The 17,976-nt window shown below is 41.8% G+C and overlaps 2 protein-coding genes across 2 annotated transcripts in view; both read right to left on the bottom strand.

The window, feature by feature from the left end:
- The window catches only part of LOC310771369 (chloride channel protein 2-like), a gene marked incomplete at both ends in the record, with an annotated part of 82,670 nt that overhangs the window by 29,288 nt on the left and 35,406 nt on the right, over positions 1–17,976 (bottom strand). The gene's annotated exons all lie outside the window — the stretch shown is intronic.
- Positions 7,110–9,286, bottom strand: LOC310771368 (E3 SUMO-protein ligase ZBED1-like). The gene is made up of 3 exons (XM_083663994.1): positions 9,189–9,286; positions 8,304–8,909; positions 7,110–8,136 (listed from the first exon to the last, which is right to left on the bottom strand). The coding sequence occupies exons 2-3, from the start codon at positions 8,877–8,879 to the stop codon at positions 7,723–7,725; spliced, it is 990 nt and encodes a 329-aa protein (XP_083520120.1). The 5' UTR covers positions 8,880–8,909; positions 9,189–9,286; the 3' UTR covers positions 7,110–7,722.

Genomic DNA, 17,976 nt, shown 5'->3' with positions numbered 1-17,976 from the left:
AGAGAAGTACTTGTCGTATTGACAGTATGTTCTACCCAAATACCACTTTCTGTCTAGATACTTAAAGGGATATTGTACACAAAAACTGCTTTCTATCCAAGTACTACTTCAAGTCACAAGTACTTATGTGACCACAACACCCTGACTGACCCCATCACCCTTACTGACCACTACACCCTTACTGACCATGCTTGGACCCCGTCATCGCCGCTTGCGGCTATATTGTCGATTTGTTTTTCTTCTTTTTCTGCCCTAAAAGTGTGTGGATCTCAGAAACCATACCCTCCACATCACCTAAACTTTCCAGATAGTTTCAATAGGTCACCCCCTACTCAGAGAAAAAAGAATACACTAATCCACCAGATGGTGGCGCTATAACAGACCATTTCGCGTTATGGTGCATATCTTCTGAACCGTGTGTCCTATACTCAAACTTTCACTTCTCAGGGATTCCTTGGATCAATACGCATCTATCCATATAGGCCCCGCCCATTTGCGTGTGCCTAGATCTTCCACCATTTTGAATTTTATCAAAAACCTACTTTTATGAACTCCTCCTAGACCGTTTGGCCAAATCACACGAAACTTTTTCTGGGTCCTCTATGGACTACCCTGACCTAAAGTTATCAAAGGATTTTGGATATGTGAAACCATTTTGAAATGATAAATGTCTAAACTTTTGTGTATTGGCTTTTGTTCTTTTCCTGCCCTAAAAGTGTGTGGATGTCAGAAATCATACACCCCCCATCACCCAAACTTTCCACACAGGTTCACGACATCACCCACTACTCAGAGTAAAAAAATGCAGTGGCGCTGGAAGTACTTTTAGGTAGGGGGTGCTGCAGCACCCTCAGCACCCCAGTTCCAGCTCCCTTGCAGCAAGCTGTCTTGTAACTTGTTACTTGACAAAGTAACTGGTATAATATTACTGAAATTCCATTGGTAATAAGTTATATTACTGAGTTACTGCTAAAAGTAATATATTACATGTAATATGTTACTTTTGTAATGAGTTACCCCAACATTGCTGGACAATGCAATGTAGCACTATGGAACTGTTGCAAAACAAAAGAAAAACGGTAACAATCTCAATACAAGTCAAATTTCCCAACACACACTTGCACAATGAATGCTTTGCGCGTACGTACACTTGCGTGCGCGCGCGCACACACACACACACACACATACACACACACACACACACACTATCAGAACGTCAATATGAAGCAATTGTACTTTCTCTTATCAGTAAGCGCACCTTCCATCCTTCCTCTTGTCATCTCATGGAACAACGCTGTCATCATGACAAGATGTTTTGATCAAGTCTATCAAACGGGCGAAACATTGTCATGGAGTTTATCTCTACTTATCTATATTTCTTCATAGCAGTGGGCTGTGCTGTGCTCTTAAAATACCACGTCGTCAAAGTTGGCACAGTAAGAACTGAGAACGGGCCCTGGCAAAGGACTCAAATTGCCACCCCAGAAATACACCTGTGTTCAAATAAGAACACACATTCTAAAGTGGTGCCATTTGTGATATATGCCCTCAAAAGGCAAGGCCATCTCTGTCATGTCATTATTATTTTTTTGTAAAAAAAAGTCAGCAATCTCGATAACAAAATGATTATGCTTATTCAACATAAAATCAACATTCTCAGGTGCTGCTTAAAGGAAAATTCAGTTTTTTTTACACCCCGGACCTTATTTCCAGCTTAAAATATGATGTTTTAATCACCCAGATAACTTTGGTTTCATTCTGATCACCATAGAAGATATTCAGGTCCGAGTAGAGTCCTGGAACTGGCCAAAACGGGCGAACGGGGCATACGTAGTACACACTGTAAATAACGTATTTTCTGCAATGTAGCGGTTTATCACACCAAATCACACAAAACTTTTTCTGGGTCATCTATGGACTACCCCGACCTAAAGTTATTAAAGGATTTTGGATACCTGAAACCGTTTTGAAATTATAAATGTCTAAACTTGTGTGTATTTGCTTTTGTTCTTTTCCTGCCCTAAAAGTGTGTGGATCTCAGAAACCATACGCCCCACATCACCCACCTTTCCACATAGTTTCAAGACATCACCCACTACTCAGAGGAAAAAATTACACCAATCCACCAGATGGTGGCGCTATAACAGCCAACCACCACTACTACTGCTGCTGCTGCTACTACTACTACTACTACTACTATTCTTAATACTTCTGCTGCTACTACTGCTACCACTCCCACTACTACCAACACTACTACTACTACTATTACTACTACTGCTACTACTACTACTACTAGTACTGCTTGGAAACCGTCAGGTCACCGGATCTCAACCAAACTTTGTTTACTTGTGCACATACCAAGTCTGAATAAATGTGCACTATCTGACATATACCTCCCAAGTCACCGGAAGCTTGGACCCCGCATCGCCGCTTGCGGCTATATTTTATTTTTTTATTCTTCTTCTCCGGTAAAACTGTATGTACAGCAGAAACTGTAATACTCAGCGTAGCCAGACTGGGCACATAGATTGTAAATGTGCCTCACTACTCAGAAACAAAAAATGACCCATATCGGCCAGATGGTGGCGCTATAACAGTCCATTTCGCGTTATGGTCCATATCTTCTGAACCGTGTGTCCTATACTCAAAATTTCACTTCTCAGGGATTCCTTGGATCAATACGCATCTATCCATCTAGGCCCCGCCCATTTGCGTGTGCCTAGATTTTCCGCCATTTTGAATTTGATCAAAAACCTACTTTTGCGAACTCCTCCTAGACCGTTTGGCCAAATCACATGGAAATTCTTCTGGGTCATCTATGGACTACCCCGACCTAAAGTTATTAAAGGATTTTGGATACGTGAAACCGTTTTGAAATTATAAATGTCTAAACTTTTGTGTATTTGCTTTTGTTCTTTTCCTGCCCTAAAAGTGTGTGGATGTCAGAAACCATACACCCCCCATCACCCAAACTTTCCACACAGGTTCACGACATCACCCACTACTCAGAGTAAAAAAAATACACCAATCCACCAGATGGTGGCGCTATAACAGCCAATTTCACATTTGTCGGTCCATAACTTCTGAACCACGAGCTGTAGAATCAACATTCCACATCTACTGGCTTCCCTGGAGCATCATGCATCTAACCTACTAGGCCACGCCCATTTCTGTCTGGTAGATTTTCCGCGATTTTGAATTGAATCAAAAACCTACTTTTGCGAGCTCCTCCTAGACCGTACGGCCAAAACACACAAAACTTTTTCTGGGTCATCTATGGACTACCCCGACCTAAAGTTATTAAAGGATTTTGGATACGTGAAACCGTTTTGAAATTATAAATGTCTAAACTTGTGTGTATTTGCTTTTGTTCTTTTCAGTTTTAATTTCAGTTTTCAGACATTTTTGTCGGGTGTCCAAAAATATATATTTTATCGCTCCATAGTGACGCTTCAGTGTGAAATGCTTTGTACACAGACCTGCTTGTGGCTGTCGCTTCTGCGACTTTACTCTCAGGTTGGAAGTGCCACCATACCGTCTATGTTAAATTAGTGACAACATACCGAACCACAACTTACCAAACTATGTGACTGTCTTGCTTTAATGTCGATACAAAGGATCACTGGGTCGGACATGTTGAAACACACATTTCAAAACTCAGTATTTGCAAAGATCGCCGTGGTGTTTCTCCTCTTCCAGGGCCAAACACAACAGACAACCTGCCACCGCTCATTGTGACGCAATTAGTTTCTGAAATGTTGCCACAAACGAAGTCCACACATGCAGAGTCCTTTGTGTGTGTGTGTGTGTGTGAGAGAGAGTGAGTGTGTGTGTGAGAGAGAGTGAGTGTGTGTGTGAGAGAGAGTGAGTGTGTGTGAGAGTGTGTGTGTGTGTGTGTGTGTGTGTGTGTGTGTGTGTGTGTGTGTGTGTGTGTGTGTGTGTGTGTGTGTGTGTGTGCACGCTTATGAGCTATTTATTGATCCGGGAAGTGCGAATCTGTCAATATATTTCCAACTCGACTTGGCCGAAATGAAGCGGAGCTGTTTTTCAAAGGGAAGTCAAACGTGAGCGGCAGTATCGCGCTGTATTAAGCTGCATAAAGTTCACAATCTTGTGATCTATTTCAATGATGACAAAGCCCAGTTTCCCCACTGGAAATGCCTGAAGTCACAGCCAGTAACTTGAGGGGAGAGGGCAGCTTTAGTCGCTCGCGCTTCCACACTCCCATTCTAACGTAACGCACTTCCTCACTGCAACTCTGCATTGATGATAGGTAACCTTAATTGTAACTGTAAAAAGTATTTTAAAAGCACCTCTTATGTGCTAAATACCCCTCTGCACTTGAGCGCACCATAATCTCTGTGCTGTGCAGTGCAGTGCAGAGTAAGATTCCTTTTGGATATGTCATTACGCACAGCCTTGCCACATCAGGACATCAAATTATGCTGCTAAAATTGGATATTAGCAGATAATTCAGCAATCAACTATAACTAACTGAGAAACTTTTATCACATCGCAAAGAGGGAAATTAATTGAGAAAACGTGTTGGACAATGGACTTGCAATAGGCTATTCACCAGGGGCGGTTCTAGGCCTTTTTTGGGTGGGCTTTAGCCCACGCAAAAATAGTCTCAGCCCACCCAAAAAAATAGAGCCCAAAAAAAAAAAAAAAAATCCCCGTTTTCCCCCCCTCCAAATCCATGGTGGTCATTAGTAGCAGTTTAAAGTACATTTTCTCAGATTTATTGGTGTCTTTCTAGTCACACAATTTAATAGTCAGTGTTTCCCATACACTGATCTATTTGTGGTGGTACACCCTACATAGATTTTGACCCCCACAAATACTGCCACATATTAATTTCAACTAGTTGACTGCAAACTCCTGCTTTAGTGCTTACAGTATATTATTATCTTGTCGGAATATTATTCCAGCCAATCAGTTAGGAAGTTCCCTTTTGATTTAATTTTACTTTTGTTTTGCGTACAAAGCAAAATGTTACTTTACTTGAAACTCCCCTGAAGCGATTTTGGTATTATTTATGCAAGCATAATTCTACCATATAGTAACCTGTATGCAGAATATATATAGTAAATATAGGGAAACAATTATTTTTTCATCGCTGTAAAACCACAGAACGGTAAAGAAGATATTGATGTGTGTAGTTCTTCATAGATCTAGTCTCTTCATTTTGATCTCAAAGTGCGCCAGTTTGATCCATTTTTACTTGAAACTGTACAAAATTTTCTTCCGGGGGGGCATGCCCCCGGACACCCCTAGGGGTTCAGTGGTGCATGACCTTTGGGTGGGCTGAGCCCACCCAAAGCTCTGATGCTAAAACCGCCCCTGCTATTCACCTTCACCTATTCCATAACCCGGAGGGTCGTTTGGCACCACAGACGATCTGTCAACAAACTCTCTCTATCTCTCTCTGTCCTTGGCACGAGTGAGTCCACTCTATTACGCATGGAGAGAATTACAGCATCTTGCATGCCTCGTGCAAACACAGCGATTGCGAGATGGGATTGGTTTGATTTGATTGATGTAACGCCCAGGGCCTGGTCGTTAACATCAATCAATGATGCACTGCATCATGAGTGCATCAGATGCACTGGCACTTCCTATCTGCTCTTGTGTTTAGTCCGGTTTGCTTTCACAAAACAAACAAACCGTGCCAGGGTTCACTTGAAGCGAACCGAGACCCACGTTTTCAAACGGATCAGACTTCATTTCTTTGTTGCGCCCCAGAGTTCGTTTACGCTTTCACACCACCCCAAACTAACCGGACTATCTGAGGAAACTAACTCTGGTGCGTTTAAAGCAGACCAAACAGCTTATATGTGAAAGCGACCTAAAAAGCTGTTATATTAAGGTGAAAAAGTTACTGATTGGGGCTTTAAATATTTTTCTATGGTACCAAAATGAGGCACGTTATGAACAATAGACACAGGGGACTGGTGGCCATCTGGGATTTGAAGTCAAATCTGAATTCCTTCCACACCTGAAAATAAACCTCATGGTATTCACTACGTATGTTAGAAGTGTCCTGCTTTTCTCAAAACGTGCACAATTGTTGTGGTTATCCGCTGTACTAATGGGGGTTATGATGTTTACCTATTGTGCAGTCTTTGGCAACCTTTTGTGGTACCTCAGCAGGGAGATGTAGACAGTCTTGAACAATATAATCATGTTGAAACATAAAAAGAGGAACAGCTTTTAAGATGATGGGAAAGGGCTTCCCGTTTCCTTCTGCATTTTCAATTCCTTTCTGACAGGCCTTTTCTTAATCTGACACCGCTACAATATTCTCGATTATACTAAAGTAATAAAACATGTTTTCATGAAGTTAGAAAAAACAGGGTGTGCATCAGTGAGAACACTCCTTGTTGATGATTGGTGTCAATCATTTGTTCAACATCTCATCTTATACAGCTCAGATCTCATAATATTATGCAGGTAGGAGCTATACGCTAATTTAACATTCAGAATTTGAGTAATCCTGCATATTTAGACAGCAAAAGTTAATGATAAATATTGAACTAATATGAGTACTAATTATGGACTAATCAGATTCTAACATCTATAAATAATACGAAATAAGTAAATCATGTTTAATTCTAACTTTAACGAACTGCTAGTGATGGTAGCCTATATAAACAAGTTAATGTTACATCAAAAATGTTTGCACTACTGAAAAAATGTATATAACTAAATTTAATTAATAACTAGTGGACCTGGGAGCACTCAGTAATTATGTCATCAGTGAGTGATGTCATCAGTGATGTCACCAGATGTTATCACCATTGCTCAAGTGACATAGCGACACCGTCGTAGTTTTACACACAGAACATTTAAGTGGAAATAGAAAGACGAGATTTATAGTCTTGGCAAAGGGTATGTTTATAAATCTATGTTGTTCATGCTGTGCTGGTACGAGCCTCTGTTTAGTCAGAGAAAATATAGACTGTAACTAGGGCTGCTCGATTATGGCAAAAATCATAATCACGATTATTTTGATTGATATTGAGATCACGATTATTTAACACGATTATTCATTGACTTTGAGAACATCATGAATTTATTGAACATTGACACACTGGCTTTTCTTTTTTACATGAAATGTCTTAAAATCTAAAATAAAAGTGCAAAGATTTAGAAATAAAATATAAAATTAAATAAATATACAGTATAAAAATAAAAATAAATATAACCAACTATGTTGCAGTGAACTGCCACACAACCAACTGCAACTATTAATCTACATTCAAAATTGGTAAACAATATTCAACATCAAAAGCCAGTTTCATAAAGCTAGACCAGTTGGCTAGTCTAATTAAGACCATCTGTTACTTAAATATAACAACAACAGACTTATTTTGGGGTGTGTAAAGTTAGCTGCCTTTCCCACCTGGCTAATCTTAAATGAAAAGTGTAAGTTCAAATACTGAAGTGGTTTCATAAAAGATGTCAAAACAGAAATGATTATGAAAAACAAAATCCAACATAGCAAATGCTACTGTAATGCCATTATTCAAAGGTATACTTTGTTTTGTAACATCTTGTGTTTTCACAGGGTAGGCTTGCTTGGGATCCGCTTTAATACATAACTAAAGATGCTTGGGACAAAATCTAATAAGGAACTGAATTGATTAAAGAAACAAAATAACTAGTAGTCCCATACTCCCTCACTGCGGCTCTCCCCAATAGTATGACTCCTGCAACCTCTTAAAGGTTTTTAGCCAGAAACACCAGTCTGTTGACATGGTCTGGCTTCAGAGATGAGCGCAGGCAGGTGACAATATTTCCACCTGTACTGAAGACCCTCTCTGAAGAGGCACTTGTGGCTGGAATGCAAAGATATTTCTTTGCCAGGATGGAGAGATGTGGGTAGAGCTGCTGGGATTGCTTCCACCACACCAGTGGGTCTTCCTCAGTGTCCAGTGTCCCTGCCTGGAGGTAGGACTGGAGCTCAAAAGCTATGGCCTGGTCCGGTTGCAGAGCAGGTCCTGGAGCTGTGCCGTCAGTGACCTTGAAGAAGCTGCCCAGGCCCTTCTTCTTCTTCTTTGGTGCACCAGCAGCAGCATCCTCAGTGTCATCAGCAGGTGTCACGGTCACTGCGGTCTCAAGTGGGGCCTTCTCCTTGGAGAGGACAAATAATATTGTAAAGAAAATATGAACATGTTTAATCTGTTTAAATGGTTATGGGTTTTATCATTCAACAATAATTAACTTAAGTTTATTTACTGTTAAATGTCGGTTTAATTTATTATTAACATCATTAATATGATTAAGATGATTATTATTACCATGATAGTCTTCATCTCAGTTGTCAGTCTGGCTTCAATTGACCCTCGGCTGGCTGCACTGACATATGTTAGCTTGAACCTCGGGTCCAGGGCACAGGCCACATCGAGCAGCTCTTGTGTTGGTGGGTGGTCATATTTTTCATTGAGATAATCCACTATCTTCTTTTTGATGCAATTGGTGAGGTCTGTGTCATCCTCTTGCACTGCCAGGATTGAGTTGTTGAAGAGATGGAGTGTTGGTTTCACAAAAGACACACTTACATATTTCTCCCCAGAAAGTGCATCTGTGAATTCAACCAGAGGGCTCAGTGACTTGTTGATGGCCTCGAGGACATCAATGTCCTGCCACGAGAGGACGAGGTGTCTGCTTTTTCTGTCCTTGGAGAGGACCTGGGCGATGGCCTTCTGCTGCTCGAGGACCCTGCCAACCATGGCCTGTCTAGATCCCCATCTGCTTGGACATTCTGTCTTTAGCGAGTGTTCAGGCAGCTTCAGGTTCTTCTGTGCCTCTGTCAGCTCCCTCTTTTTTCTCCAACTGTAGGAGAAGGTGCTGACCACCTTCTTGCAGACCCCCATCGCACGCTCAATCCTGCATCATGGCATTCTCTAAGATTACAAAAAATATACACAGTTATTATCAGGATGATTATCATTTGGCTGTGTGTGTCTGTGAGAGAGAGAGAGAGAGAGAGAGAGAATGAGTGACTGTGTGTGTGTGTGTGTGTGTGTGTGTGTGTGTGTGTGTGTGTGTGTGTGAGAGAGAGAGAATGAATGACAGAGATCCTCACATGAAATAGCCTAACATTATTATTATATTTATTAATGTAATAAATCATAACTTAAATATATCCACAAATTATCACATAATGAATCCTACTCACTCACCTATGGCCAAGTGGAGTCTATGCCCGAAGCACTGGAGCCTCACCCAGCCATTGAGTTCAGCAGCCAGGTTTATGTTTGCGGCATTGTCTGTAGTCATACAGACGAGTTTCTCCTCCTTCAAGTCCCATGTAGCCATCGCTTGCCTCAGGCCAAGTGCAATGTTTATCCCCGTGTGGTCGTCTGGAAAAAACGCTGTCTGGAGACATTTCGTCTTCATGTTGAAATCCGCGTCAATGAAATGTATGGTGAGGCTTATATGGTGGCTCCATGGTGCGACTTGACCAGAGGTCCGTTGTGGTGGCAAAATATTCAGCTACAGCAACATCATTTTCAACATGCTTATGACATTCATTATACAGGGCAGGCAGCGCATTTCTGCTGAAATGGTGACGAGATGGCAACTCGTAACGCTTGTCCAACGTTTTCACCATTTTCTTGAATCCCGGGTTGTTAACGGTGTTGATTGGGCACTGGTCTTTAGCTAGAAAGAACGTGATGGCGTTTGTTATTTCTTTATGCCTCCTGGACCCGGTTGAATATGCGGTCGCATTGTAAAGTGTGTCCTGAATCGATGACTGTGTTGCGGTGGCAGGAGTAGATTTGTCTTGTTTCTGTTCTTTTATTGCTTGGTCATAGACCACTTTGTGAGTGGACTTCAGGTGATTAAACAAGTTAGTCGTGTTGCTATGGGGCGCAGCCACGACCGCGTAACAAATCTTACACACTTGATCCAAGTCTGACTCGGCGAAACCATAGTGTTTCCACACGACAGACGTTGTTTTGCCTTTCTTCTCGACCAACGGCTCTCTCTCTGTGACTTCTGCCATCTTCTTATTGTGCTGCTACCAATGAAATAACCGGAGAGGAGGAACGTGCCGTGGTTATTTGTTCACATGACGAGCTGAAATGAAACAGTGTGTTTTGGGCTTTGGGAGGTGGGAGGGGAGGAGCACACCGCTGCAAAGGAAAGGGTGCGCTCGATTTACAACACAAGACAGGATGAGAGTGAGAAGAGCCGCTAATAATCGTTTGATGTCGATTATCTTGTTTTCATAATCGTGGACAGCCCAAATCGTAATCTAGATTAAAATTCGATTAATCCAGCAGCCCTAACTGTAACCCCCTGTATATTCAAGAACAAGAAAAAAGAGCTTTGGTATCGGTAGATATCCAAATTCAGGTATCAGAATCAGATCAGAACTGAAAAAGTGGATCGGTGCATCTTTTTTCGTGGGTATCCAGGCCTGGAAAATAAATCGGCGAAACGAGGAATGAAACCTGACCCCAATGCCCTTACTGACCCCAATGCCCTTACTGACCACAACACCCTGACTGACCACAACGGCCTTACTGACCACAACACCCTGACTGACCACAACGGCCTTACTGACCACAATGCCCTTACTGACCACAACACCCTGACTGACCACAACGGCCTTACTGACCACAATGCACTGACTGACCACAACGGCCTTACTGACCACAATGCACTGACTGACCACAACGGCCTTACTGACCACAATGCACTGACTGACCACAACGGCCTTACTGACCACAATGCACTGACTGACCACAACGGCCTTACTGACCACAACGGCCTTACTGACCACAACACCCTGACTGACCACAACGGCCTTACTGACCACAATGCACTGACTGACCACAACTCCCTTACTGACCACAACGGCCTTACTGACCACAACACCCTGACTGACCACAACGGCCTTACTGACCACAATGCACTGACTGACCACAACTCCCTTACTGACCACAACACCCTTACAGACCACAACGCCCTGACTCACCACAACACCCTGATTGACCACAACACCCTTATTGACCATAACACCCTGACTGACCACAACACCCTGACTGACCACAACACCCTGACTGACCACAATGCCCTGACTGACCACAACACCCTGACTGACCACAACACCCTGACTGACGACTACGCCCTTACTGACGACAACACGCTTACTGACCGCAATGCCCTTACTGACCACAACGCCCTACTGACCACAACACTATTTCTGACCACAACACCCTGACTGACCAGAAGGCCCTGACTGACGACTATGCCCTTACTGACCACAACGCCCTTACTAACCCCAATGCCATGACTGACCCCAATGCCCTTACTGACCACAATGCACTGACTGACCACAACGCCCTTACTGACCACAACACCCTTACTGACCACAACGCCCTGACTGACCACAATGCCCTGACTGACCACAACACCCTGACTGACCACAACAAAGAAAGATGATATCAGAACATCATCATGATGTAATTGTGTTTGCTGGGAGCCTTCTTTCAGATATATGAAAGGAAAAACATTCCAATACATTATTGTGTCTTCACATGTGAAAGGTCCAAAAAGAGAATTCAATCTGAATTATCCTTGTCACTCATGTGCTCATTGTAACAGCACAACCCACACCAATTAGTTCAAACACCTCCAATCAGGGCAGACTTTTAATGTAAAGTGGTGCATTATGTGTGTAATACAAAAATGTCCTTAATGGTAAATGGACTGCATGACAAGCTGCCATGCAGGGTGCTGGCTATAGTCACGAAAAGCAATTTCAAGGATAAAACCCATCAACCTCCTGTAGTGGACGCCACTACGCCCTATGGTTTGATGTGTGTGTGGGAAAGACACAATGACAACTGAAAATTCTGATTTCAGAACACAAAAGCTCCATCATGAGACAAGAACTAACCTCTCCTGTTGCAAAACACGTTCTTGAACACAGCCACGCAATCTCCAGCTAACATTTCCAAGATATTGAAAAAGTTCATGAAACACCGCAAAATAAGGAGGCAACATGTGGGGTTTTAATTACTGTTACTGACTTAACTGTCTGAAGTTGAAAGTTTTTCATCCCACGTGGGGTTTGAACTTTGAGCCGCAATGATCTTTAGTTAGCATAAGTCATGAGCTTTACCAAGTGAGCTATCCAGACTGTTGCATTTAACTTTGTAGACCATATTATATGTATCTGCAGAGCCAGAGAAGTACTTGTCGTATTGACAGTATGTTCTACCCAAATACCACTTTCTGTCCAGATACTTAAAGGGATATTGTACACAAAAACTGCTTTCTATCCAAGTACTACTTCAAGTCACAAGTACTTATGTGACCACAACACCCTGACTGACCCCATCACCCTTACTGACCACTACACCCTTACTGACCATGCTTGGACCCCATCATCGCCGCTTGCGGCTATATTTTTGTTATTGTTATTGTGTTCCATGTTGTCCACACTTTATCTGTGGGCCTCTATATATGCTATTTATGATATTTTTTCTACTTTTCTAACTCCTTGTCAAGCAATTTGTCCTCTATGTATGCGTAGAGTTCCTACTTTTCTACAGTATTTTCTATATTTTCTATAGTATGTATTTATATTATATTTATATTTTTTTCTACTTTTCTAACTCCTTGGCGAGCAATTTGTTCTCTATGTATGCGTAGGGGTCCTACTTTTCTACAGTATTTTCTATATTTTCTATAGTATGTATTTATATTATATTATATTTCTATTTTTTTCTACTTTTCTAACTCCTTGTCGAGCAATTTAACCTCTATGTATGCATAGAGGTTAGGGCTGTGCAATAAAATCGATACGGCAATATATCGCAATACTTTTTTCCGCAATATTGTATCGATATTTCAGAAAAATATCGTGATATATCGCCATACCGATTTTTTTGCACAGCTGTGTGCTCAGTGACACAATAAGAATACTTTTTATTTCAGTGCGTTCAGTAAGACACTCTACACTCAGTAGTTTTGACTCAATTTGTCGACTAAGTTAACAATATAAAATTATGTTCATATTACACTACCTGGGTGGTGTGGTATTTTTAGCTATATTTTAATTTCCAGTAAAGTATGTAGAGTATTGCAATCATGTATCGTGATACAATCGTATCGCGACCCACGTATCGTGATACGTATCGTATTGTGAGGTCCTTGCCAATACCCAGCCCTAGTAGAGGTAATACTTTTCTACAGTATTTTCTATATTTTCTATAGTATGTATTTATATTATATTATATATATTTTTTTAAATCGATATATTTATATATTTATGGTAGCCAATTTCCCTGTCTGATTGGCTGCATTGCAGCTTCCACAGATGAACTCCATCACTGATGTTCACACCTACTGTATATGTAACCCACTGTCATTTGTTCTGGCTACACTGATGATGGCTTAAGGCTGAAACGCCTCTGCTTTTTGCCCTACATGTATTAAAACCTGAAGAAGTTCAGAACAGTAATCGACCTCAGAAACATGACATGTTCATTACAGTTTGCAGACTGTATCCTACAGAGGTGAAGACCAAACTACACGCTGTAAATATGACAACAAATGATGGACTACAAGACGCAGCAATGTTCCACTACAAGCTGCACAGACAGGTAGTGCCTCATGTGAGGACTTTATTACCCACAGTGCAGCGGGGCTATAGGCGTGCAGACAAATGGACAGCAGATACACATTGATCAGAGTATATTAGTATTTCATAAACTGAGCTTTGATTTTGCGTTTTATCCTCCCCACTAGGGATGTTAATTTTGAAAATTTTCCAAAATCGATAATCGGTGAAAATTAACGATCAATTATCGATTATCGATCATATTAACACATTCACTGCCAACAGTTTTTTCCAATCAGTAGGTAGCTTCTGCCAAGGGTTTTTTTGAGGATTCTGGCTCATCTTTCAAGAGCCGAGGATTATTTTCTGCTAGTTCTTTGTGAACACAAAATATCTCAAAAGAACTAATAGAATGTGTGCTTTCTCTGTCTAAAAGAGTTAGTTTTTATCATGTTCTGTTATGTAGGCATTAGCAGTTGAATACAGCATGGTTTCAGAGATTTTCAGAGAGTTTTGAGATAAATGGATTTTTAGAACCACCACACGTGCCTGTGATTATGGGTGCCCTTGGGCAAGTGTGTATACTGTATTGTGTTTGTGTGTGTGTGTGTGTGTGTGTGTGTGTGTGTGTGTGTGTGTGTGTGTGTGTGTGTGTGTGTGTGCGTGTGCGTGATTCGATAGAACAGGCAGAACAGTCACTTTAACCATTTATTTTTGGCATCAGTGAGACATCAGACATCTAAACAATATAGTTCTGAACAGTAATTTCCTCCATAACAGCACCCCCACCCCCCTCTCCTTCAAACTCCTCCCTCCGTGGGTGTGTCTCTGGTGGCTTTGCAGCGTTTGTCACAGGCGAGTCTCTGCTGCCTGTCTGTGCTGCCTGGCTGCTGGCGGCCGCTCGTCGGGCGAGTCTGGATGGGGCTCGTTCGTTTCTGGGTTTTCGGTTGTGTGCAGGGATGAAGCTGCGTGCGATTCTGGGCTTTCTGCTGGTGTTTCAAAGTGTGTTGCACGCAGAGTCTATTTTTGGAATCGCCGTTGTGCGCCAGCGCGAAAGCGTTTTCGCCAAACCATTTTCATGAGAATGGCTTCCTCACGCTTTTTCCTGGTGTTTTTGCTCGGCTTCCTCTAGTCTGGAGAGCACTGTCGCCACTTAGTGGGTCGGTAAAATAGGTTATACACATTCAATAGCTCCCATATATTTATAGGAGATGTAAAAGAGTTTGATCCACGTCCCACCGTCAATTTTTTTTTTTTTTTTTGACGAGATAACGCGTCCACGGCAGTCAACCGCTGGATTTTTTTTTACGAGTTGACTCGTCGACGGCAGTGAACGTGTTAATACTTAGAAAATTTTCAATATATATATATTTTTTTTACAAAATGAATGCCTATGGCAGAAAATACGAAAGACAACGTGTTCTCCTCAATGAACTCTTTATTTCAATGTATCTCCTCTCCAACACTCTGCTGTCCCCGGCGCATGCCGGTGTGAATTCCCCATGTTTAAAACAGTTTTGTTGGCACAAAGGCCCGTGCCCAGCCAGAAAACTAGAGACTATATGAAGCTCCACCTCACGTTAGTCGGCTGTGCAATGGAGTGGGGCGCGGAGGAACGAATTCCACCCAAACCTAGTAAAAAAATAATAATAATAATATATATATATATATTTTTTTAAATAATAACAAAATCGATCCAAATTCCACAGGATCGATTCCAATCCTTAACGATCAATTATCGATTTTCGATAATTGATGAACATCCCTACTCCCCACGCAAGTTTTTATTCTTATTTTTTATTTTATTTGTATTGGGTATTCACAGCGAATGCTGGGAAACCTATTGTTTTTGTCCAGATTCGTATTATTCTTATACTTTATATACGCTGATTGTAAAAGGCTCTAGCTCAGTGTCTGACTGGTGAAAAGGTAAGCCGGTCACGGTGCAAACAAGGCTATGTGGAAAGTGAGCATATGGGGAGCGCGCGAAAGCGTTGACGAGCCTGTTGGTTGTACTGCAGCAGGCAGCAGCATAGTTAATGTGGAGGGCTCTCGGTGAAGCTCAAAGTGATTTTCTTGCTTACTAACTAGGTCAGCTCTTAAAATTCACTTTGCAAACTGGGGGAGAATTTCCCCTTATGTTCTTCAGATAGGCAGGATTTATAGACTTTGTGCGGGGATTGATAGACTTTTGGGGGGATTGATAGACTTTTGGGGGATTGATAGACTTTGGGGTGGGATTTTTTCAATATCTGCTTCGCCGGTCCGATAACAGATATGATAGCTGATAATAATTTCACATTTTTGTATAAAAAAATAATAATCTTAACCTGTAGTTTATGCACACCTGGGGTAAGAAAGGCTTACTTTGCAAAGATGGATGATTTAATATCCCATAGCTCGGACCTAACCAAATCTAACTGACATCACTATGAACACAAAACAAACAACACTTCTAATATCATATGATATGAGTGTTTTAGTCAAGTATGTTATTACTCAATACATGTGCGCACACACACACACACACACACCATAATGCCTCTCATTGACGCCACATTTTGCCCTCTCCCCCGTGTCCCTCCTCTCCTCCCTCGCCCTGCCCTCGTTCTCCTTCCTCCACTGCTGGGAGATGACACTTGGAGCAGTGGGGGGCCCCTCCCACTAATGACTGGCACAACACACACACACACACACACACACACACACACACACACGCACACACACACACGCGCACGCTCTCTGTTTCTCCTCTAATCTTCAGCATGTAGAACACTTGTAAAATGTTAATGTCACAGTGTGTGGAGGAGGGGGAGGAGCTACTTGCTCGGGTTCGTGGTGAACTTTCGATGGCCTCAATTTATAATTGATCAAGGATGAGCCAGCCTCACATCTGTAACAAGTCACATGTTTTCTGTCAGAGAGGCAAAGGAGGGAAGATGAGCTCTTGTGTTTTCTTTCTGTATTCTTGACAAGACTTGTGACTAAGGCCATGTTCACATTACAGGCAAATCTGATTTGCTGATAAAGTCATTAATCATCATTATCTTGATTGGTTTCCAAAATCTGATTTGGGAGTGTGTCCGCACTGCCACAAATCTGATTCTCAAGTTGGATCTGTGTGTCCAGACCTAAACAGCCTATCTGCATGGGTTGCTATGGTAACGACGTGGGCGTCAGTAAATACGTACGTTGGTGACGTGGTTTTCCCGCGCAGAAGCATTTGATGACGAGTTGTGAGTGACGTTCAAATCAGATTTGGTGTATTTGCACGTCCGCACTCAAGTCACATCAGTCAAAAGCACATTTGAAGCAGATTGGAAACTACCTCCATATGTGGTTTGGGACAAGTGACACAAATCAGACTTGGAGCGTCCAGACTCATAAAACCAATCTGGATAAAGTCATTAATAGGTCACTAAAGTTCACAAATCAGATATGGCCTCCTACTGTAGTCTGCCAAATCACCTCTACATCCTGTCATCAAGTCAAGTGATGAAGGTAAAGATGAAGGTTCGCTATCTTCTTTGGTTTTCTCCTCAAGTTCAAACAAACATCCCTCCACCTCCCTTATCCCCATTTAGAGGAAGAAGTCACGTTGATTTTGATCATTATGGTCATCATGGGTCTGCGTTCAAATTATTTGTGTTTTTATATCCCAGAAAGAAAAGGTGTAAAAAACTTTTTTTTTTAAATGTTCTCAGCCTCAGTTAATGCAAAATAAGAAACCGGAACTAGTTTGGTCAGGAGATGATGCTAAGTTGGAATGGTTATTCAGAGATGAAGTCTTCAGTTTGGCCAGGTTTATTGGGAGGGCTTGGAAACTCAGAATGGAGAAGCTGTTCATCTGAATATATAACTCTGTCTTGTTTATGTTTGAGCGTTTTGTAGCTCGTTTGTTGATTTGTTTGTATTGTTGAACTTGAATGATTTGTGTCTTGTAAGCCCAGACGGGCTGGGCACCTTGAATATGGTGCATGACACAGAAATAAAAATCTATCTATCTATCTATCTATCTATCTATCTATCTATCTATCTATCTATCTATCTATCTATCTCAGGACCTGGATTTGATAGGTGTCCCTGCGTGGGCCTGAATGAGGCAAAGTGTCTGTATATATTCTGCTACCTCTCTGTGGAAACTGCTGCACAATTATTTCAAGTTGAATAGCTGCTCTCTGTTCTCATCACTTAATGAGTGAAGTTGACCAAAGAGAGAGAGAGCAGGTGGTGAGTGATGAATGCTGGAGAAAACACATACACACACACACACACACACACACACACACACACTTCAACACCTTCAATGGCTGTCACACACACACAAGTCGACACACACGTTAACACACATTTCTTCGCCTTTGCTGTCCATCACCCCAACACTCAATGTG

The sequence above is a fragment of the Poromitra crassiceps genome (assembly GCF_964638095.1).
Source record: "Poromitra crassiceps genome assembly, contig: HAP1_SCAFFOLD_561, whole genome shotgun sequence".
In the NCBI taxonomy this organism is placed as follows: Eukaryota; Metazoa; Chordata; class Actinopteri; order Beryciformes; family Melamphaidae; genus Poromitra; species Poromitra crassiceps.
Note: the sequence above shows the minus strand (reverse complement) of the source record. Positions and strands in the feature narration are given on the sequence as shown.

Coding starts and splice junctions, on each gene's coding strand:
- LOC310771368 (XM_083663994.1), bottom strand. CDS start 8,879: ATGGGGGTCTGCAAGAAGGTGGTCAGCACCTTCTCCTACAGTTGGAGA. Junction 8,137..8,303: donor CTGAGATGAAGACTATCATG/GTAATAATAATC, acceptor GTCCTCTCCAAG/GAGAAGGCCCCACTTGAGAC.